Below are 23,962 nucleotides of genomic sequence, written 5' to 3'. Positions count from 1 at the left end.
AAGATCTTGGCAAGAAAGGAAGGAAAGGAAGGAAAGAGGGAGAGAAGGAGGGAGTGAGGGAGGGAGGAAAGAGAGAAAGAGAGAAAGAAAAAGAGAAAAAAGGAAAGAAAGAAAAGAAAGAGGGAGAAAGAAAGAGGGAGAGAAAGAAGGAAAGGAGGGAGGGAAGAAAGAAAGAAAGAAAGAAAGAAAGAAAAAATAAGAAAGGAAGAAAATAAGAAAGAAAGGGAGAGAAAAAAAAGAAAGACAGAAAAGGAATTACAGTAAATGAAAGTTGACAAAACTCTCTAACTAAAAGCCAAAGATTAACAGATTTAAGTATAACAACATGGCCAGACACGAAGTTATATGCCTGTAATACCTTCTCCCTTCACTCTCCCTCTCTCCATTTCTGTCCCCTTCCTGGACAAGAGAGTTGCTATCCGAGCAGCTTGTTTGATGCTTCTGTCATTATGCCTTTCCACCATTATGGACTTCATGCCTTCTCAACCATAAGCCAAAATAAAGCCTTCCCTTCTTTAGTTGCATTTATCATAGTATCTAAAGAAAAATAATCTGAAGTGCTGTAGAATATTATTTTAAGGTGTGCTACTTTTGTTTATGCTCTGGAACATTTGTTTAATGATGCAAATATATGTTTGAATAAATCAAATTCACCTATGATCAGGATGCTGTGTCAGCAACTAGCTGACAGGAAGTGTTAGGGAGGAGCCACAGGGAGAAGGGTTTTTAAGGAGCAGGAAGAAGAGGGCTTCAGAAAGGGAAAGGAACAAGGAGAAAAGGACTTCAGGGGCCAACCATGCAGCCACACAGCCAGGCACGGAGTCAGAGTGAAAGTAAAAAAAATGAAAAAGTCCAGAGGCAAAAGGTAGCTAGGATAATTTAAGTTAAGAAAAGCTGGCTAGAAACAAGCCAAGATAAAGCTAGGCATTATCAAGATAAGCCTCTGTATGTGATTTATTTTTGAGCTGGGTGGCAGGTCCCCAAAAGAACAAAGAGCAAAAGAGCCAAAAAGTAAAACCAAAAACTACACTAAAGAAAGTATCTAATAAAATTACTCAGTCTTAGCTGGGAATAATGGCTTATGCTTTTAATCCTAACATTCAGAGGCAGAGACAGGCCAATCTCCATGAATTCAAAGCCAAGCTGGTCTATATAGTGTTTCAGGGCAGCATGGATTACACAGCGAGACTCTGTCACAAACAAAAATAAAATAAAATGACTCAGTTTAAGTGGTCACCTCTACTCTGCAAGTTAATTTGTGACTTTGTTTTGTTTTGTTTTAATAGGTGGTGTTAGGCATCAAACTCAAGGCCTGTGCATGTCATGTGAACATTCTACCACCAGCCCTTTTGTTTGTTTGCTTGCCTGCTTGCTTGTTGAAACAGAATTTTGCTATTTAGTCCAAGACTAGAGTTCAAGATTATAGGTATGCATCACCATAACCTGCTTCAGAAACTATTCTTATAAAAGAAGAAGAGGAGTAGGAAGAAGAAGAAAACAGAACTTGATACTAACATTCTCAAGTTCAAAAACAATACAATTTACTGATTACAGTCACTAACACAAAGCAAAGCCATCCCCTTTCTTCACAACCCTTTATAAGTCTTACACCAATCTACCTAGATGCTCACAGATCCTCTCCCACAAGGCTGCCATGTGCAAAAGAATGGTAAAGGACCACTTAGGAAAGGGATCCCCTATCTAGCAACCATAAGTGCCCCACTGTCCATCACTCCTCTTGAATGGATGTCTGACTGGGTGTATTCTCAATACAAAAAGCACCTCCATCTAACACAGAACCCTTTACTGAGAGAAAAAAAATGCAAACATTTTAATTCCAACCAGGTAATGGCAGGTCACCCTTAAAATCACAGTATTCGAGGGTTGAGGCAGAAATGAGGCTGAAGCAAGGGGATCAATCAAGTTCAAGGCCAGCCTGAACTATTAAATAGCAAGACACTGTCTAAAAAAAATCCTAAAAAGTAAAATAGTGAATTCTATTAAAGAAAGCTAAGAATAATGAAAAGACCAAGGCAGATGTGGCAGATGTAGTGAGTGAAAGGTGGAACGTTACATACCCTAAGTAACAAAGTGTTTCCATCAACATAAAAACCAGGAGTCTGTTTCTAGTATCCCACTGATATTTCAACTTTGAGGGGATGATAAAATCAGCAATGAGTTGTTCTTAATAATGTATTCTTTTTAGGAAATAAACTTAAAATAATATAAAATAAGGACTTTTTAAATAGGGCAATGACTCATTTATTAAGAGATCTTTCAGCTAATTTCTGGAACCTAATGCAGCCCCATAGAGCTATGCTTTCTGCCTCCTCTAGATTTCCTAAGTGTGACACAGGTCTTACCATGTAGTTTGGCTTATTGGAACCTGGAGTTTAAAATGTACATCAGGCTAGCCTGGAACTAGCAGTAATTCTCTTGCCTCTGCTTTCTGAGCGCTAAACCACATCTGACCATTTCCTCCTAAGTAATTTTGGATGCAAGGCAAAAGTAGTCCACTTAAAATGAAATTGCTCATAGAGAACAAGAGTGTAGAAATTAAGAATATGGGATTATTATTACTATCAGGGTCAAATGGCTAAGAATATCAACTGTCATTTCACCACAACCTCTCTAAGTGGTTTCTGTTTGTTCGTTTAGGTGGTTGTTTAGTTTTATGAGTCGTAGCCTCACCACACATAGAACAGGCTGGCCTGAAACTTTCTACCCAGGTTAGGTTAAAACTTTCAATCATCCTGTCTCAGCCTACCAATTACTGGAATTACAGGCATGTGCCACCACATCAAGTTCCCAACTGACTACATGTTTATGCTAAAAAGGAAAATAAGTCAAATGTTCTGAATTGAAAGTAAGTCTATTAAAAATAAATTTAAAGTCAAAAGCTACATAAATGCCAATTAGCATAGTAATACCATGAGAATAAACACAAGAGGGAAGGACCAATGCCCAAAGATCCCTCTCTTCAATACCTAGTGGATATACAGTCTCCGATGAAGTCACTGTCTTAATCCTTTGAGTATACTGTAAGCCTAAATGCAAACTACCAAATCCAGTTTCACCACAATCAATATCAAAGACAGTGAACATAGAAAAACTAACATGAGGTATAATTCAGCAACCAACCCTGTAACTTTTGGCCTATAATCTTGACTTCACTGAAATTTAGATTCCAAATAATTTCCTAAAATGCATGCCTAAGCATTTCAGTCCAGACTGCAAAATTAATGTCAAAAGCCTGGCACTGAGTGGATGAGTACAACCAAATTCTGCATGGTCATGAAAGCTGGAGTCTTTCTCTGGCAATGGACATAATCCAGTGTTTTTCAAGAGAACCTTCTCACTGTATCTGACAGCACCTGAACAGATTTACTAGGTATAAACTAGCAGTTCTCTTATGATGAATTACAAGTCAAGTTTCACCACTTAAGAACAGCAGAGAAAAGTATCCAAATCCAATTTCTTAGTTGAAGAACCATGGTCAAATTACCTAATTAACAGCATATAAAATAATAACAACACCAAAGCCAAAAGGCATGGGTTGGCTCTAGCTATTATGACTGAGTCTTATCTCAGATTTATTCTGACGATTAAATCATACACCCATCTATTACAGCATCATAAATGACATGGACACAACAGCAACCCTAAGTAGTTTGCTGGTCACTGTCATGTTTCCACTTTTGCCTCTCATTTCATTTTTATCCACTTCTACTGAACTTTGTCCTGTCTATCAAAAGCCTGAGGTGTATATATACTCTAAGTCATGGTGAGTCACAAAACATGGAAAATAAATCATATAATGTGTACTTTGTGCTGCCCACAAAATGGTTATATTATTCCAACTTACAACCAAAGAAATTGATGCCATGGGGTTAAATAAGTTTTCCAAAGTCATCTGGTTATCAGAATCAGTATTAATTTTGCCCTACCAAATATCTCTCCCAGTCACTACCTAAGTCCTCCCCGGCTCCAGCACAGAATAGCAGGACCATAGGTTTGCATCACCATACCTGACTAACAGAACTTCTAGTGAGGGGAAAAAAAAAAAAAACAGCAAAACATTAAGAGAAGAGCTGCCATCTCATCAAGAACTTAAAGTACCATGATTGTTCAATAAAGGCAAAAGAAGGAGATGAAATTTCAAGCAAGAGCCAGCAGAGATAACAGCATTAAGTATAAAATCCATGTACTTTTCTAGAAAAACCATTAGCCCAGGATGGCAACATCAGTGCTTCTCAACCCTGGCAGAAAGACAAAGCTCTATTGCACAATATATCACTTGGATTATTCTGAGTTACAGACACATTGGAGAAGTACTGAGATAAACACAAGATACTGAGTTTAGAGATGGATTAAAAGTAAGAGAACTCTAGGTTACAGTGTGGCTAGGTTTCTTGTTCTACCAGTACTATGAGGTTTTTGGATATGAAAAAAAAAAACTATCTTCCTACCCAGTAAGTCTCAGCATACTGCCTGCCACACACACAAGTCCTCTCCCTGGCACTCTGCATCAAGGGGTAGTTACAGTTTGGAGGAAGAGCTCTCCTGGGCAGCATCCCCCCTCAGCTCCACTGACTCAGTCTTCAACCACACCAGTTTCACTCAGCCCCAAGAGATCACCCATGAACAAGGAGACAATTACCAAGAGGGAAAAAGTATTCCACAAAGTACACTTCCCAGTGGATCAAAGTTGATGCTGTTCAAATACATCTCAGGCTAGAGCATTGCTCAGGGCTGGACACTGGTGGCACATGCTTGTAATCCCAGCACTTGAGAGACTGAGGGGAAAGGATCCTGAGTCCCAGGCCAGCCAGGGCTGCATATTAAGTTCAAATATAGACCTCAGAAAAACTTTAAAACAAACAAATAATAAACATATGAAGTACTTCTCAGGAGGGGAAGCCAAAAGAGCATTAAGTACCTGAAGCGATCTCTCAAGAAAGGGCACTTAGAAACAAAATAGAATTAAAAAGAAACTTCTGCTGAAAAACACCATACTGGATCTCAATGCCTGAGTCCAGTGGGAAACTCAGACAACCCCCTCATTTTCTCTGGCTTATCACTCCCAATACTAAACAGGCAAACTTGGCATACACCTGGTTCCTCAATAAGGGCAGTTTCCTGAAGAGACAGAGAAAATGTGTGCAAAACATCTTTCCATACTCCAACTGCAAACATTCTCATGCCCCACTAAAAGAAAAAGGCCTTTTCTCTGGTTCTTTAGAAAAAGGGGGGAAGTCTATTTTCTTAGTCCAGTGTGAGAAAAAAAGATGAATGAAAATATAAGAGGGCTCACAGGCAAAGGTGTTTGCCACAAAGGCCTGGCAGCCTGAGTTTGAACCCTGTAACTTGCATAAAGGTAGAAGAAGAAAACCAACACCATAAAAAAAGTTTCCTGAGTCCTTCAGGGTTCCTGCTTCATGAAAGACTCTGCCAGACATTCTGCAGGACACAGAAGAAAGTGACTGACAAACTGCCAATAGAGGCAAAACAGCCTTTCAAATTTACTGCTTCATGGAAAAGTCTGCCAGATACTATGGGCCTATAGGCTGAAGATGGATGTCCCAATGTTACAGAAGAACTTTGGGTTACTGTCCAGGCAGCAAGATATCTCTGTCAATTCTAGAGTTTTGGAAGTTGCTTATAATGCTTATAATATATATTTCTTTTCTCTAGTAGTCTCCGAATCTGCTTTGCTGTTTCCTAATCATATAATATTGAGCAATTTGGGTTCTAAAACTGTATTTTGATTAATGTGGTGGTTTGAAAGAGAATGGTCCCCTAAAAGCTCCTATATTTAAATGCTTGATCCCCAGTTGGTGGAACCATTTTGAGAAAGATTAGGAGATGTGACCTCGTTGGACAGGTGTTTCACAGGAGGTGGACTTTGAGATTTCAGAAGCCTAAGACAGGTCCAGCCCCTTCCTCCACCACCTCTGCTACCAACTTGTAAATCAGGTTAAAACTCCCAGCTACTCTCCAGCGCCATGCCTGTGTGCTGCCATGCCCCATGACATGATGGTCATGGACTCACTCTCTGAACATGAGCAAGCCCCCAATTAAATGCTTTCTTTTATAAGTTGCCTTCATCATGGTGTCTCTTTACAATAGAAAAGTAACTATGATAAAGTTGTTACATGGTATTGCTGTGACAGGACTAGTCAAGCTGCTTGTTAGAGGAATGTTGACTTAGGAACTTTGCATGAGGAAAGTGGTTGAATGTTTTAAGTGGGGCTGTAAAAATGCTATAAGAGCTTTGAAGACAATAGTACTGAGAGCAATGTGGACTATGGAGGCCCAGCTCAAGAAGTTTCAGAGTGAAACAGTATTAGAAACTGGAATAAAGTGAACCCAAAGAAAAACATACAGATCCTCCTGGAAACTGGAAGCAGACAAGATCACTGGACAAAAGTTGGGAGCGTGGGAATGGGGTGGGAGGAAGGGGAGGGGGAGAGAGAAGGGAGAAGGGAAAAATTGGGGAGAGCTTGGGGGAGTGGGATGGTTGCGATGGAGGAAGGGTGGATATGGGAGCAGGGAAGACGATATCTTAATTAAGGGAGCCATTTTAGGGTTGGCAAGAAACTTGGCTCTAGAGGGATTCTCAGGTGTCCACAGGGATGTCCCCAGCTAGGTCCTTGGGCAGTAGATGAGAGGGTGCCTGAACTGGCCTTGTCCCATACTCACACTGATGATTATCTTGAATATCACCATAGAACCTTCGTCCAGCGATGGATGGAGATAGAGACAGAGACCCACATCAGAGCATTAGACTGAGCTCCTAAGATCCAGTTGAAGAGCAGAAGGAGGGAGAAGATGAGTAAGGAAGTCAGGACCAGGAGGGGTTGGTCCACCCACTGAGACAGTGTGCCTGAGCTAATGGGAGTTCACCAAATCCAGCTGGAGGCATGGGGGATGACTGAGAAGCCAATGATAATGGCACTGAGATTTGTCTCTATTGCATGTACTGGCTTTTGGGGATCCTAGTCTGTTTGGATGCACACTTTCCTAGGCCTAGATGGAGGGGGGAGGGCCTTCCCAAAGGGCAGGGTACCCTGCCCTCTCTTAGGATTGGGAGGAGGGGAGGAAGTGGAAATTTTGAATGGTATTATTTATAAAGCAATAAAAAAAATTAAAAAAGAAACTGGAATAAAGACAATTCTTGTAATCTTTTAGCAAACAACGTGGCTGCTTTTGGCCCTTGTCCTAAGAATTTGCTTGATGCTAAATTGAAGAGTTTTGGAACAATACTATTGGCAGAGATTTCATTCAAGACAGTATTGACTCATGGTTATTAGTAATCATTCTTAATGCAGCTCTACAATGAAAAAGTGCTAAGCAAGTGTTCTATCACTGAGCTAAATCCCCAACTACTGGCTCCAAAGCTACAGAGAAACTCTGTCTCAAAAAAAAAAAAAGGAAGGAAGGAAGGAAGAATGAAAGAAAGAAAGAAAAGTGCAGGCAGGGCAAAGAGAAATACAAATGCACAATCTGAGGAGGAAAAGGAAGACCAGGAAATAAAATGCCTACACCTAGGTTTGTGCTGAAAGAGGTCCAGAGAAATGGAATGAAGGCAAAGATCCCACCTAGCTAACCATGCAATTTGTAAAAAGAAAATCCTAGAGAATCTACTCCAAAAACAAAGTAAAGCTTATTCAACAAAGGAAAACACCAAGAGATCAAAGGTTATATAAATGTAATCCAATGAGAGAGCCATATTCCATCCTAAATGTACAGCAGTACTTGCCTGACTTTAGAATCCAGAATACTGCAGTTAAGAGGCTGTGAAATCTTCCTCATTAGTTCAGAAAACAATGTTACAGCCCTGATGGCATGTGGCATGCAGGCCCAGAGAGGCCAGCACATAAAGCTGAGAACATGAAGCTTGGATTTGTACTAAAGATCCAAGATGTTGGAGTCGCCAGAGTCACAGTGATGCACTAACCCTCTGAAACTGTAAGCAAGCCCCAGTTAAATGCTTTCTTTTATAAGTTAGCTTGGTAACGGTCTCTCTCTCTCTCTCTTTCTCTCTCCCACGCCCCCCCCCCACCGTGTGTGTGTGGAAATAAATGTAAAAAACTTCTAGTTCTTTAATTTATTACCAACATAGTAAAGATTACAGTTTAACTTTTTTTAAAACAATGTACTCAAGGTGGGGCTGAGGAGATAGCTTTGCACTGAGAACTTGCTGCTCTTCTAGGAAACCTGGGTTTGGATCACAGCAGCCCCATTCAGTAAGTTCATGTACATGTAACTCCAGTTCCAGGATATCTGGCCTCTTCTCACCATGCCAAAAGGCACCAGCACACACCTGGTACATACTCAAGACACACATACAAACAAAATAAATCTTTTTTAAAATAATCTTTTTAAAAAATAATAAAGGCTATCCTCCTGCAACTTGGGTTGAACTTTGAAACACAGCTTGCTCCAATATTGAGGGGACTTAAGAGGTGAGTGAACAGTCACATGGCAGGACGCTCCACTATCTAAGACCTCCCCAGTGGTACAAAACCCCAGGCCCCTCCCCAACTCCCTCAGCTTTTCTAGCCAGCCAGCAGGGAGTTTCCTATGGCTAGGCTCCCCCCAAACCCAACCCCATCCACTGGACATCCCCCACAAGATACTAGCCATACCCTGCCTAAGAGCTGAAAGCTTGCTATAATACTGAGGGGATTAAGAGAGAGCACCAGGAGAGAAGACCTCAGAGGCTTTCTGAGACAGACAGTGACAGTAGAGCATATCAAGAAAAACTCCCAAACACTCAGACAGCCACTGCAAGGACTGGACCAAGACACGAAGACACTGCAGGCCTCATTTGAAGGAATAGATGGGTAGGCGCCAAAGTAAGAATCCCTCCAACAACCTAAAAAGCAACATGGTAACACCAGAACCCAGTGGTCACACAACAGGAAGACTTGATCATCCTAACCCAAAAGAAGTAGAAGAAAACAACTTTAAACTCTTCAACTGGACTTTGGAGAGCTCAGTCCAGTGCTCCAATGTGGGTCTCTGCCTCTGATTCCATTAGTTGCTGGATGAAGGCTCTATGGTGATATTTAAGATAATCATCAGTCTGGTTACAGGGCAAGTCAAGATCTGGCCCCCTCACCTCTATTGCTTAGGGTCTTAGGCATGCCACCATGCCTTAACTGACTTAACCAACTGACTTCCCTTTCAAGTGATGCTGTGTGGTATAAACTTACAGAAAACAGAAATAACAAGTTGTGGCTATACCACAAGTATACTGAAGTAGAAACTATAGGGTCAAATCAGAGATGTAGCCCTACAAATGGAAAATAAGTAAAGCTTAAAAACCACTTTTTAAAACAAACACAAAAGCTGATGACTTCCCCTTGCAAAGTGACTAGCTGTACACAAAACGCTTATGTCAGCACACAGCCTGGACCTACACTGCATCATGTAGGAAAAAAGGCCTATTAAACACCTCTTAGTACTGTTAGTAGTACAAAAATGAAAGCCAAGTCCTAATAATGTACTGTTTGCTGATAATAGTTAAAAGAGATAAATACTTAAAATATCATAAATAGCAGCCCCACCTAGTGTGACTCAAAAAGAACAAATAATATCCCCAATCTAATTATGGAAACATCTCCAAATAGTGCAAGTTATCAAAAGTAAGCAGCCCTACCTAGTGTGACTCAAAAGAACAAATAAAATTCTTAACCTAATTATAGAAATATCCCCAAGATAGTGCAAGGTATCAAAAGCCCGGTGATACTCAGGGCGACTTGCAGAAAACTCTGAACAATAATAAACTTGAAATTCCTGCTAACCACACAATGATAGAATCAGTAATACTCAAATCTCTGGCAAAAAGAAGAAGAAAAAGGGAGGATGGTTCAACATACAATGAACTGCTAACTAGATTCAAGCACTGTCATCGCAGGACAGCAAGTTTTTCATTTCTAAGACTTTGGAGTTGCTAACCTGTGAATGAACTAAACACAGAAAATTCAGTTAAAAGAACCTTTCTTAGAAGCTGGAGAGATGGCTCAGAGGTTAAGAGTACATAATGGCGTTTCCAGAGGACCCTGGTTTGGTTCCCAGCACCCAAATGAAGGCTAGCAATCATCACTCCTGTTCCACTACCCTCTTCTGCTCTTTGGGCACTTCACCCAGAATATACATCCAGGTAAAACAGTCATACATAAAATAAAAATAAAATCAATCTATAAAATAAACCAAGTTCTCTGGTCTAAGGATGAAGCTAAAGTTTGTCTAGTATGTATAAGATCGAGGTTCTACCCTAAAAATGAAGAAAAAATGGCCAGTCTGCTTTGCTGGACATGGTGGGTCATATCTATAATCCCAACATTTGAGAGGCTGAGGCAGAGGGATGCTTAGTTTGGAGGCAGGGTAGGCACAAAAGGTTCAAGTACAGCATGATGTCAATAGCCTTGAGCTTAGGAAGACACAGACTTGGGTGCTGACGCTGCTACCAGGCCGCAGTTCCTCCTGGCTCTGGGCAACAATGGAGGCCTGACGTGAGGCAACAGTCATCTTCTGGATTGGACCTCCTCGAAAGACCATTGTGGTCCACGATAGCACAAGAGGCTATGCTGGTGTTAGAGGTTCATGCTGCTTCCCCAGACAGAGATGAAGCCTGAGATCCACATGGACCTACACAGTCTGTGCTGCTGTCCAATGCCTTGGTGATGTCCTCAGGCTCTGCTGTCTTGGTGCACCAAGCCTGTGTGAGTGGCATGTGTAACCACCTGAGACCATGTTTGAGGGTCACGGTCCGTGCAGTCACTAGGGTTCTGATATGGCCAACAGCCATGTTGATGTCTGTGGTCCAAGTTACCACCAAAGTCCATGAGGAAGCCCATGGTCAGAGTTGATGTCTGAAGCCATGTTAATGTCTGTGGGTATGGGAGAGCCTGCCCCGCCCCTCAGTGCAGGCAGTACAGGCAGTACAGGCAGTAGCATGGGTGCAGGACAGCTAGTTCCGCCCCATCCCAGCCACTGCAAAGCTTTCCTCAGCTGATGGATGGTTTCTGGCATGGATATAGGCTGAGAAATACTCATTCCCTTTGGGAACTTGGCCACTAAGAATTTTACCATTCCAGTGAATATACAGTCAATACAAAATAGACTTGTCTTTTTTGAAGTGGGGAGATCATGGTGGACAGGAAGTAGACATGAGGTGAGCACCATGGAGGCACATGATGTGAGATTCCCAAATAATCAATAAAAATGTAAACAGAAGAAAAAGAAGGAAATGAGAACCCTCTGAGACTCTGTCTCAAATATCCTGACGATTTCTCCCCTCTTATCAACAAACTTTGTAAATTAAAAAATTTGTAAATTAAAATAATTGAGCACCAGGAAAACTGAGCTTCCAGGACCCAGTTTACTGTCGTGTAACAAAAATAAAATTCCTTACCAAGCCGAGGGTAGGATATTTAAAAAAAAAAAAAAAAAAAAAAAATACGAAGATGGCCCAAGAGATTCTTTTCAGAATTAACTTTAATAATAAACCCTAGGTTACTTTAATAAACCTATAACAAGAACAGATTCTAGGCCATGATGTCCAAAGCATGACAGCTGACAGCTGATAAAACACTAAAGGCTTAATTTTCCTACCCTAGCAATCTGCCAGAATTTAACTTACTGAAAAGAGGCCAATGTCTCTTTTTTTTCTAATGATGATAGTGCATACTTTCATTTTTTTTTCAATTTTACTCAACTTTATTAAAGTATAACCAACAGATAAATTTACAGGGTAAGTGTCTTAATGCAGATAAACATTACAAAATGTCTAAGTCGAGGTAACCAGCTATCACCTCACTTACCTATCACTTTTTATTGCTGACATTTAAGATCCACTCTCTTTGCAATTTCCAAGTATGGGTTTTTCTTATTCCTTCAAAAGACTACATTTATTTAGCTTTATAATTCTGGGCTACAATACTTTTACAGTGATTTCTGATCTTCAATAAGGAAAGCATGCTGGATCTTGTCATGAACGTATTTAGCATACATGGATTCAACACAGGCCCTGCTGAACCGTTCTGATTTAGATGGTGTCATGAATCTCACCACACAAACCCCTTAAAGATGGAATGGGCACACACCACATGCAGATTTTGGTGTTTTCTCAACCTTCTTTGTATGAAGGTAAACAATTCTATTACAAGGGTTTTCTATTCCAATCTATTACAGCATAGTTTTGTCAGAGGCAGTTTGTAGAAACTGTGATGGTACATCAATCACTGAAGCATTCTAAAGAGCTACATTATTGTTTACAGCAATTGTGATGCATAATAGATCTCTAGAACATATTCAGCCTAACTAAAACTTTGTACCCTAGGACTAACATCTCCTTATCTCGTCTCCCCAGGCAGCCTCTGATAAACACCATTTTAGCCTCTGTCTCTGAGTTCAACTTTTTATATTGTATTTATAAGTTAAAACAATCAGTATTTCCATGTCTTTCAGTTCTAGGCTTATTTCATTTAGTATACTGTCTTCCAGATTAAATCATGTAAAAATGATGGGATTCCCTTCATTAAGTGTGAGTTGTCCTCCACTGTGTGTATACATCATGCTTGTAAACACCATGCTATCGTTATCTACTGCTGATCATATTGTTTCCACTTTTAACTTTCTGAGGGCTCTCCATACTATTTTCCATAATGACTGTACCAAGCCACAAATCCACCAACAGCCTAGAGAGATTTTTATTATATGTCTTTACCAACAAGACTTTGTCTTTTTTTCTTTTTTTCTTTTCTTTTATCTTTTTTTGGGGGGTGGGGGGTATACTGCAGGGTGATCTTGAGCTCACTATACACTATGTAACCAAGGGAGCCCTTGCCTAGGGTGAACTCCTAGTTCTCCCACTTCAGCCTTCCAAGAGCTGGGATTAAGGTGTGCACCACAAGCTTTGCTTCTTTTGTCTTTTTCACAATGACCATCTGAACAGAGAAGAGTTAATAATATGATATCTCACTGTGGTTTTGCTTTCATTTCTCTGATGATTAGTGATATCAAGTATTTTTTCATGGAACTATTAAAAAGAAGCCACTTTCTGATTCAGTACTAGTATCACATATAAATACTTATAGTTTAAAACTGACTTAAAAACTTGAAGCAAAATAAAGCCCTTATTTAGAAAGATGTTCTTCCTCTAGAATTATGCAAGAAACATTTGGCAATTCCCTGCTCCATTAAAAATGGTCTTTTCTAGTTGAAAAACTAATCCTGACACATTATTGCAAAGACCAGTGTCTTGCAGGCAACTCTATCTTGAGAAGTCTATACCCACCCTTACTACTGTGTGTACAACTGCCCCTTTCCTTAACACACACACACACACATGCGTGTGCTTATTTATATTAAACCATTTCCTCAAAAAAAAAAAAAGTAGTAGGCAGAGGTCAGTGGTGAAGTACCTGAGTGCAAGAAGCCCTGAGTGATATACAAAACAAATGAGCACATGAAAAATGTTCAACATCATTAATGACAAGAACTAAAATTAAAACTACAATGAAGCCTGATGCAGTAGCTCAAATAGAGGCAGGAGAACATCAGGAGGTCAAGAGCAGCCTCAGCTACCTAAGAACCAGTTGGAAAAAACAAAACACAAAACACCTACAATGAAAAACTGTTACATACATAACAGACTAACCAAATTTCTAAAGATGGCAACACCAAATGCCAGTAATGATATGAAGGAATTAGAACCTTTTGGCAAGCAAGTTAGTTACTATAACACTAGCAATTTTACTCATGGATAAGCTAAAAGAATCAAAAACAGATGTTCAGCCAGACAGTGGTGGCACACAGCTTTAGTCCCACCACTCAGGAGGCAGAGGCAGGCGGATCTCTGTGAGTTAGAGGCCAGCCTGGTCTACAAGAGGTAGTTTCAGGACAGTTTCCAAAAGCTACAGAGAAACCATGTCTCAAAAAGAACAAAACAAAAAAAAAATAAAAAAAAACAAAGAAAAGAAAAACATATGTTCAAAGAAAAATCTATACTTATATGTTTATATAAGAGCTTTATTTATAATAGCCAAAACCCAGAGACATCCAAGATGTCTTCATGAGTAAACGATAAATTGTAATACAGTTATACTGTGGCAAACTACTCAGCAATTTAAAAAAAAAAGCACACTATTGCTACATTATAACAAAAGGATAAACCTCAGTGCTAAGTGGAAAAAGTCAATCCTAGAATGTTAGGTAGGGTATATAAGTTATGGTTCTTTGAAAACCTGATACGAGAGCCGGGCGATGGTGGCGCACGTCTTTAATCCCAGCACTCGGGAGGCAGAGGCAAGCGGATCTCTGTGAGTTCGAGACCAGCCTGGTCTACAGAGCTAGTTCCAGGACAGGCTCCAAAGCCACAGAGAAACCCTGTCTCGAAAAAACCAAAAAAAAAAAAACAAAAAAAACTTGATACAAAAACACATGACTGGTTGTCAGGTTGGAAGAGAAAATACAGGCAGAGGGAAATGGGCCAAGCTGTAAGAAAGGTACCCTGAGCACTCCTTGTAATGATGAAGTATGTCAATTTGACTATCAAGGTACAATATCAATACTGTGGACCTGACATTGTTAACTGTAGTTTTTATAAGATGTTATCAATGGGAAAAACTGAGTAAAGAGTAGAGAGGAATCCCTGTATTATTTTGTGCAACTACATGCAAATTTATAGTCATCTAAAAATGATTCAAAACCTAAAAGATACATTCACTCAGATCCACATCTATTTTAATGTTTTTCTTGCCAGCAGGTCTCATTGTGTACCCCAGACTACCTTAGAACTTGATACACAGACCAGGCTGCATACAAATTTGAGTTTCTCCTGCCTCCACCTCCCAAGTTCTGGGATGACAGGCTTGCACCACCATGACTATCCGAATGCTTTCAATTATATTTCCTTTGGACTTCAAAAGCTGTTCTCACCCCACCTTCTCCTTTGTTTCTCCAAGGCTAACGGTCTCCACTGACCGCCCTTCTTTACCAATGTCATAAAGTCCTTCACCTCACACAAACCCAAACATTTGGCTAGCTCTATTATTACCAAATGTGCTCCATAAAAGCCACTCCTTAAATCAAAGTCCATATGAAAACCAATCAGGTCCAGAGTCTGTTATTTTTATACATCCATATTGCTTGACAAGATCACATTCCATACAGAACCTTTAGAATTTTACTGTTTATTCGCAGCAGAGCTTCCCCAGGAAACAGACATTGTTTTCACAGCAATGATGCTTGCTCACTTACTTGACTATTTCACCAAACAATGTGTGTTTTAAAGTTCTAAATTACAGGAAACAGGAGGAAGATTTTTTAAAATGGCAAGCACCAATGTAAAGAAACAAGTAAAGATACAACTTTCAAAAGAGAAGAAAAATACAAGTTTTAAAAATACAGATGCTGCCTGGAGTGGTGAGACAAGCCTCTAATCCCAGCACTTGGGAGTCAGAGGCAGGCGGATCTCTGCATTCAAGGACAGCCTGGTCTACAGAGCAAGTTCCAGGACAGCCAAGACTACACAGAGAAACCCTGCATCAAAACCCAAAATAATAACAATAATACAGATGCTGCCAATAAAAAGAATGAAACTAGACAGGGAATATGTATGAAGAAACTGGTATTCTACTCTGTAATACCTGAACAACAAACATGCTTGAGATCATATCAGGCCAATAAAACCTCTTACAAAACCAGGTCTATAAAGTCTATTCTTCTGCAATTTTAACAACAAAAACAAAAAAAAATAACTATGTAAAGTGAGGGCAGCAAAATGACATAGCAAGTAAAAGTATTTGCTGCATATGCCTAATGAACTAAATTCAATCCCCAGAATCCACATGAAGGTGGAACGAGAGAACTGACTCTGCAAACTTGCACTCCGACTCTACACACACATCAAAGCACACAGACATATGCACACACACACACACAAAAAAAAGTAACTTTTTAAAATTTTATATAAAACAAGAGAGCTAAGCCGGGCAGTGGTGGCGCACACCTTTAATTCCAGCACTCGGGAGGCAGAGGCAGGCGGATCTCTGTGAGTTCGAGACCAGCCTGGTCTACAAGAGCTAGTTCCAGGACAGGCTCCAAAACCACAGAGAAACCTGTCTCGAAAAAAAACAAAAAAAAAAAAAAAAAAAAACAAGAGAGCTAATACTTTAATTAAAGTCATCATTTTTGACAAATGAACATCATTACTTATCTAACATACAATATAACAATTACGTGGAGTCTTAAACTCCAAAAGAATGGAAATATTCAAATGTCCCAGGTTCGGTGATATGCACCCATAACCCCAGCATTAAGGTGGAATTGGCAGCAGGAATAAGAGTCATCCTAAACTGCATGAGTTCCAGGCTGGCTTAGACTACAGAAGACTATGTAAGACTATCGAAAAAATAAATAAATAAATAAGCTAAATACATAAATACCCAAATACTTAGAACTATTTGTGGCTATTGTTACTAGTTTTGCTTTTGCATAATCATCAATCTATTCGCAAAGCTCACAGCTAAATGAAGAACCAAATGTAGTACAACGCAAGACGCATGTTAACTCTTCAAGACATAACAGTAGGTAGCACTTTACAGAGTCCTAACTCTATATGCACCATTACAAAAAACACTGAAGCTGGGTGTCTGATCCCATGCCTTCAATACTCTGGAGGCAGAGACAGGCAGATCCCTATGAGTTCGTAGCCAGAAAGGACTACATAGCAAAACCCTGTCTTAAAACACAAAACAAATAACACTGACGCTAACAACTGTGTTCTAGACTACTTAGATGTTTCAATATGTAGCTTATATTTTAAAGCCCTAAATTAGTTGTACAAATATCTATTACATGCTTAAATTTATCACTCACTTATTGAGAATTATCTAAACTCGTTTAAAAAAAACTTCATCTGGAGCAGGATAAGTTACAGACATTTCAATTAAATTATTTCCTTAGTCAGAAATAAATGTTCCAGCCAGCATAGTTTCTAAATTACTTATCTTTTTTTTAACTTTATTTCATGTGCACTGGTATAACGATGTCAGATTCTCTTGAACTGGAGCTACAGACAGCTGGGAGCTGCCATGTGGGGGCTGGGAACTGAACCCGGGATAGCATGAGGGGCTGGTTGGTTGGGGTTAATGTCCCGCCCAGTACCTCACAGAAAAAGCTGACCTGAGCTAGTGAGAGCTCACTGACTCTGGACTGACAGCGGGGGAATCTGCATAGGACCAAATTAGGCCCACTGAATATGGGGGACACTGTAAGGCTTGGGCAGTCTGTGGGGCCACAGGCTATAGGACCAGGTTTTATCCCTAGTACTTGAACTGGCGTCTAGGAGCACATTCTTTTTGGAGGGATAACCTTGCTTAGGGGAGGGCCTTGGTCCTGCCTCAAAGTGATATGCCAGACTTTGTTGACTCCCCACAGGAAGCCTTACCCTTTATGAAGAGTGGATGGGGGAGTGGGATGGGGAAGGTGAGGGAAGCAGGAGGAGAGGAGGGGGTGGGAACGGGGATAGTTATGTAAAAGGAGACTGTATTTTTTAAAAAATCTTAATAAAAAAAGTAAAGATAAAAATGAAACATTCTTCTGATGTCTATTTTTTTATAAGTAAAAATCTTGGAGAATGGAGCAATCTGATTTCCTAATTGGCAGCTGCTACACACTCCCTTGCTCTAAGTGCCTTCAGCAAAGGGGATGTCAGTCAAGCAGACAACCTAATCACCCTTACACCACTGGAAATTTGGAACATTCTGCGACTGCCTTGGGGAAGCTGCACAATGATCACAACTGCTTCCTCTAATCTCCAGAAATGAAAACATAAGTCCACACAAAAAAACAGGACATAGGACATTGTTCTTAACAATCCCAAAATGGAAATGATCAAAATATGCACCAACTTCATGGACAAATAAAATGTGATACCAGTACATTCATGCAATGGAGTTTTATTCAGCAATAAAAAAAAAAATAAAGTCAGATACATAGCCATATGGGTAAACCTTGAAAACATTTCCGTAAGTAGCAAAAAAATAATTCCTGTATAAATCTATTTACACAAAATGTCCAGATGTCCAAAGCAGCAAGTGGGAAGCTGGATGTGGTGGTGCACAACTGTAATTCCAGCATTTAGGAGGCGGGGCAAAAAGATCTAGAGCTCAAAGTTAGTTCAAGAACAGCCTTGAAAAAAAATAAAACAGGAAAGGAAGAATGGCATGGAAGAGAGGAAAATAATGAACAGTGATTCTCAGAGAATATGTGTTTGTTTGGGGAAGGTAAAATAGTCCTAAATTAGACTGTGGTGGTTGCTGCACAACTCTATCAATATACTGCAAGCCATGTTTGTTTATTTATTTATTTTTGGTTTTTCAAGACAGGGTTTGTCTATGAAACAGTCCTGGCTATAAAAGAACCCACAGGGAACTGCCTGCCTCTGCCTCCTGAGTGCTGGGATTAAAAGTGTGCATCACCACCACCTAGGCAGTTACACATTTTAAACAATATGTAGATCATATGCTATTATATGAATTATATCTCAGTAAAGCTACTTTTTAAAGATAGGGTTTCATATACTCCAGGCTGGTCTGGAACTTGCTGTGTAGCCAAAGATGACTCTGAACTCCCTGTCTTCCTGCTGTCACCAACCAAGTGCTGGGATACATGCATGAACAATCACACTTGGCTATAAAGCTATTTTTTAAATGGCAATGTATTTTATTATTCAAGGTAAAATTTTTTTTTTTTTTGATTTTTCGAGACAGGGTTTCTCCGTAGCTTTTGGTTCCTGTCCTGGAACTAGCTCTTGTAGACCAGGCTGGCCTCGAACTCCCAGAGATCCGCCTGCCTCTGCCTCCCGAGTGCTGGGATTAAAGGCGTGCGCCACCACCGCCCGGCTCAAGGTAAAAATTTTAAAAACAAAATTTTAAGTACAACTAGAGTGAATGCCAATTGCTCTGACCCACCAAGCAAAATACGGAAATGACTATTAGTTAAATAATGTGATAAATAAGAGTAGAAATACAGACATGGGATTTGAAAAATGAAAAAACAGAGCTATTGTTCACAACTTATTTGGAATAAGAATGTTAGTACTTGAGATGTGAGGGTAATTCGGCAGTGACATCATAACCCCACTGATCACCAGATTGCCGGGGCTGATATGGCTAGCTAGGCAGGTGTTCCCTTCCTTCGTTGCTGTTCTAAGTGTGACCTTCTCAAGCTGCACTGAAGAGGATGGCCCTCTATGATAATTGACTTTCTTCAGCCAAGGTCAAGTTGAAGTGTAGCTGTATTTTTATGCCACAGCCTCAAAAGAAGCTCTCAGCCGGGCATAAATGGTACAGGCCTTAATCCCATCTGGAGAAGCAAAGGCAGGCAGATTTCTGTAAATTCAAGGACAGCATGATCTACGCGGCCACTCCGGGGTGGAGAAATGGCTCAGAAGTTAAGAGCACTGACTGCTCTTCTAGAGGACCTTGTTGCGGGAGGTTCTTCCGCTCATCCAGCCAATAGCCGCTGAGATACCAGCCCATTGGGGCGTGGTCTCTCGCCCTTTAAAAAAGCGGCCACTTCCCTCCTTGCTCTCTTTTTGCTTCCTGCTCTGCTTCCAGCAACTAGACTCCCTTCCTGATTGCGCAGAGGGCTATTGTCTGGGACGGTGATTTGTAAGTTTGTTCCCCTTTAAATAAATAACCATTCTATTAATCATAATTCCAAACTGGTGTGGGATTGTTTGTGACTTACGCCTTCGCCTTCAGGACCTGGGTTCAATTCCCAGCATCCACATGTGGTTCACAACCATCTATAGTGAGATCTCATGCCACCTTCTAGCATGCAAAAATACATGCAGGCAGAATTCTATATACATAATAAATAAATAAATCTTTAAAAGAGTACTGGCTGCTCTTTCAGAGAACCCAGGCTCAATTCCTAGCACCCAAGCCTGTCTGTAACTCCAGTTCCAGGGCTTATGACACCGTCACACAAACATACATGCAGACAAAACACGAATGAAAATAAAATAAATTGTAAAAATTTAATCCAAATCCTCTAACAATATAGTCAGGAAAAACAACTAGACCATATAGCGTCATGTGATAGTTCCTGAACTTCCTTTTTTGTTGTTGTTTAACAATGTTCCCATAAAGTAAAAGACTTTGTAATTCATGCACAAGCACAGAACCAGAAGAAAAAGAGTTCAGTAATCATAATGAGAAAATCTGGGGAGAACGGATAACATGTTTAAATTATAACATATACATTACTAAAGCTCAGATGCCAGAAAATTAAACACCAAAATCCAGTTGATACACATACATTACTGGTGGTAGACATGTGGCTCAATTAATGGGATGTTCACCTAATAGGCAGCAAGCCATGGGTTCAATCCCGAGCATGGCATAAAACTAAGCACGGTGGTGCTAGACGGTAATCCCAGCACTTAGGAAGAGTGGGTTTGATGAGGATGGGAAGTTCAAGGGTTTTCTCAACTAGACGGCAAGTATGATCACAGCCTGGGATACAGGAACTACATCTCCCATGGAAAAAAATAAAATGTTTTTTTTTTCTTTTTTTTTTATTTATTTTTTTTTTGGAAAAATAAAATGTTTTACACTGAGGGTTAACATATTTATCACAGTAAACTAAATTTATGGTACTACCCAAGTTATTTATTGTATAAAACAACAGCAACTGAAAACCACAAGCAACTCAAGACAACACGGATGCTGCTCTGATAAGGAATCCTGCCTAAACTTTGGTCCTAAATACTCAATCCAGCAGCCAGATTTCCTAACAGACAAGAACATAACATTTCCAGTCGCTGAAAGCCAAACAGTAATAGCCACGAATAACGCATTTAGGAGGGGATTAGTGAGGGGCCCTGGTCGTTTATAAAGGACTATGAAATGAAAATCACTGGCCTTCCACAACACAAGAAAACAGGGAATGAGAGGAGCATGACCGTGATACAAAGAGGACAGGGGAGCAATTGTGTAAGAGAACTGGCACAAAAAAAGGGCGAGGGGAGAGCTAAAAGGGCACTGGGGATGCAACTCAGTGGTAAAGCATTGTTGCTATACCTAGTTCAAACCTTAGCACTGGAAAAGAAAAAAAGAAGGAAAGGAGGGAGAGGTACAGATGACTAAGGACAGTTATTTCCAGGAGAAAGGACACTAAGAAAACTTGCTTGAAACTAACAATGGAGCCTGGAGAAGAAAGCTGTGCAAGTAAAGCTAAAAGCAAAGATCCTGGGCCTCTTTGGTCACTCTTTCCTGGGACAAGTCTCCCCATGAAATGATTAGTGACGCCTTCTGAAGGGAGGAACGCGGACCCAATGTTGTGCAAGGAGTGGTAAAGCGATTTTCCATTCGGACTGAACGGAGACCAGAAAGCGCCACAGGAAAGGACCAGGAGGAACTGGTTCTAGGACACCAGGAAACTGCGGGGATTCAAAATTGGTCTTGGTGAACAATTTTCAACAGGAAGTATAGCATATGGTAATCCCCAACTAAGGCAGAAAAAGTAGTGAAGAATCTGTGGGCTGGGCACAATTCAGCGGAAAAGCGCTTGCCTGGCACACTGGGTTCCATCCCCAGCGCCACAAAAAAAAAAGAAGAAGAAGGAGGAGGAGGAGGAGGACGAGGACGAGGACGAGGACGAGGACGAGGACAAGGACGGGGAGGACTACGAAGACGAGGAGGAGGACAAGGACTAGGACCGGGGAGGCAGAGTCTGTGCTGGGAACTAGAAACCCGTTTTCCTTCCCTGTGACCTTGGACAAGTCACTTCACTTCCCCGCGCCGTCTACTACTGGTCAACAGTAACTCTGTCCCAGCGGTAGGACTGCTCAATGGCTTCCATAGTTGTATTAGCACATCAATTCGCACAATGCCTTGCTCTCTGTGAAACCAGTGCAAAGTAATTAACCAGGTCCGTTCTGGCGGTTCCGCGGGCAGCGCCGGTGGAAGCTGTCGGAGGAGGCAGGGAAGGAAGAAGGAGCAGGTCCAGGAGCTGGCAAGGTCCCGGGGCAGCACTTGGGCGAGGTCGTCCTCACGAACCGGGCTCTCAGGTGAAGGAAGGTGGGAGAACTCTTCCCCCAGGACCGACATCACAGGGACGCTCTCAAAGGAGCTGTGATGGGCAGTTCCCCTGCACGCAGAGCCGGCGCCCGCTCCTGACTAAGAGCTGCTGCCCGAAGGGAGCGGCGGCCCAACAGAGCCGAGCCTCACCCTCTCTCCAGACAGGCTCCCCAGCAGGGCCTCGCCCAGGACGGGGACACCAGCGGCTCTCCCCTCTGCCAGCCGCCGCGCTCCGCCCGCTCCCGCCGACCCGGCCCCGCCCCGGTACCTGAGCGTGGGCCCGATACAGGCCGTGTCTGTGCTCTCGATCTCCCTCAGGATCCGCTCGTGCTCCGCGGTGGTCTCCAGGCTCTCCTCCGCCATCTTCGCCCGTTCCATCGCACGGCACAGCCGCGCGACCCTCGCTCACCAGGGACCCCCAGCACCCGCAAGCCTAGGTTCCGCGGCCGCTGGGCCAGCACCCCGCAGAGCGACCCCGCCCTCGGATGCCACGCCCCCAGTCGTCACCCCGAGCGCGAGCGTCGCGCACTGCCGCATGGGATTGGTAGTTCGCTGAGTGAGGCCGAGCTGGGTTCTATCCATTCACTCCTTGGATCTGTGCCAATTGCTGCGACTTTGATATAGACAGAGCACTTTACGGCACCTGTATACAGTGACATCAAATCAGACAGTGGTATTAAGTCTTCACAATTTTTTAATGTGTATGGGTATTTTGCACTACAAGTTTGCCTGGTACCTAAGGAAGCTAGAAAAGGGTGTCAGATCACCTGGAATTGGAGCTACAGATGGTTGTGAGGCGCCCTGTGGTGCAGGGAATGGAACTCCAATCATCTGGAAGGGTTATAAATGCTCTTATCAACTGAGCCTTCTCCACAGCCCCTAAATATGAAGCCCAGGTTGCTCTGGAACTCAAGATCCTGCCTCCACCTCTTTTTATTCCTTTGAAATTATAATATAATTACAAGTTTTCTCCCTTCCCTTTCCTCCCTTCAAAGCCTCCCATATATCCCTCTCCAGTCTCCTTCAAAAAATGATCTCTCTTTTCACTGCTATCACATGCACACAAAAATACAAACATATATATATATATGTGTGTGTGTGTGTGTGTGTGTGTACATACATACATATATTCCTAAATATAACGTGTTCAGTTTGCAAAATGTAACATGTATTATGTTTGTGGGGATGACAGTTTCTGCCTCCACCTCTTTTTTTATCTATTTATTTTACATCCTGACCCCCTCTCCATCGTCCTCCCCATTCCACCCCCTGCCATCCCCGAATCCCCTCCTCTTCAGTCACCATCCAGGAAAGGGCAGGTCTCCTAGGATTATCAATAAAACATGACATATCAAGTTGCAGTACAATTGAGCAACTCCCCTGTATTAAGGCTGGGCAAGGGGACCCAGTATGAGAAGTAGGGTCCCAGAAGCCAGTGTAAGAGTCGGAGACAGACCCTGTTCCCGCTATTAGGAGTCACACAACTGTAGAATATGCAGAGTGCCTATGTCGGTCCCATGCAGGTTCCCTGGTTGTCGGTTCAGTCTCTGCAAGCCCTTATGAACCCAAGTGAGTTGACTGGGTGACCCTTCCCACGGAGTCCTTGATCCCTCCAGCTCCAACACTTCTTTCCTCCTCCTCCTCCTCTGCAGGATTCCCAGACTCCACCTAATGTTTGGCTGTGGGTCTCTGCATCTGCCTCCATCAGTTGCTGATAACACTCTCTGATGACAATTGGGCCAAGCACTAATCTGGTCACAGGAGACAGCCAGTTCAGGCTACTTATTCCTTCCCATAGACTCCTGGGAGAGTCATCAGTGCCAACCCCCAAATGCCACCCCTGGCAAACCCCTTCA

At 41.7% G+C, this 23,962-nt stretch overlaps 1 protein-coding gene across 3 annotated transcripts in view; it reads right to left on the bottom strand.

Moving 5' to 3' along the window:
* The window catches only part of Exoc6b (exocyst complex component 6B), a 477,853-nt gene extending 455,261 nt beyond the window's left edge, over positions 1-22,592 (bottom strand). For all 3 annotated transcript variants that reach the window (XM_041645429.1, XM_041645442.1, XM_041645435.1), the window contains exon 1: positions 22,375-22,592. In XM_041645429.1, the coding sequence (XP_041501363.1) occupies positions 22,375-22,484 (110 nt within the window). In that variant the 5' untranslated portion in view covers positions 22,485-22,592. The remainder of the gene's footprint in view (positions 1-22,374) is intronic.
* Positions 22,593-23,962: the final 1,370 nt, after the last annotated feature.

This window comes from Microtus oregoni, unplaced genomic scaffold (genome assembly GCF_018167655.1).
Source record: "Microtus oregoni isolate MIOR12 unplaced genomic scaffold, Mior012 000002F_ref0000024, whole genome shotgun sequence".
In the NCBI taxonomy this organism is placed as follows: Eukaryota; Metazoa; Chordata; class Mammalia; order Rodentia; family Cricetidae; genus Microtus; species Microtus oregoni.
This window is presented reverse-complemented; position numbering and strand designations above follow the sequence as displayed.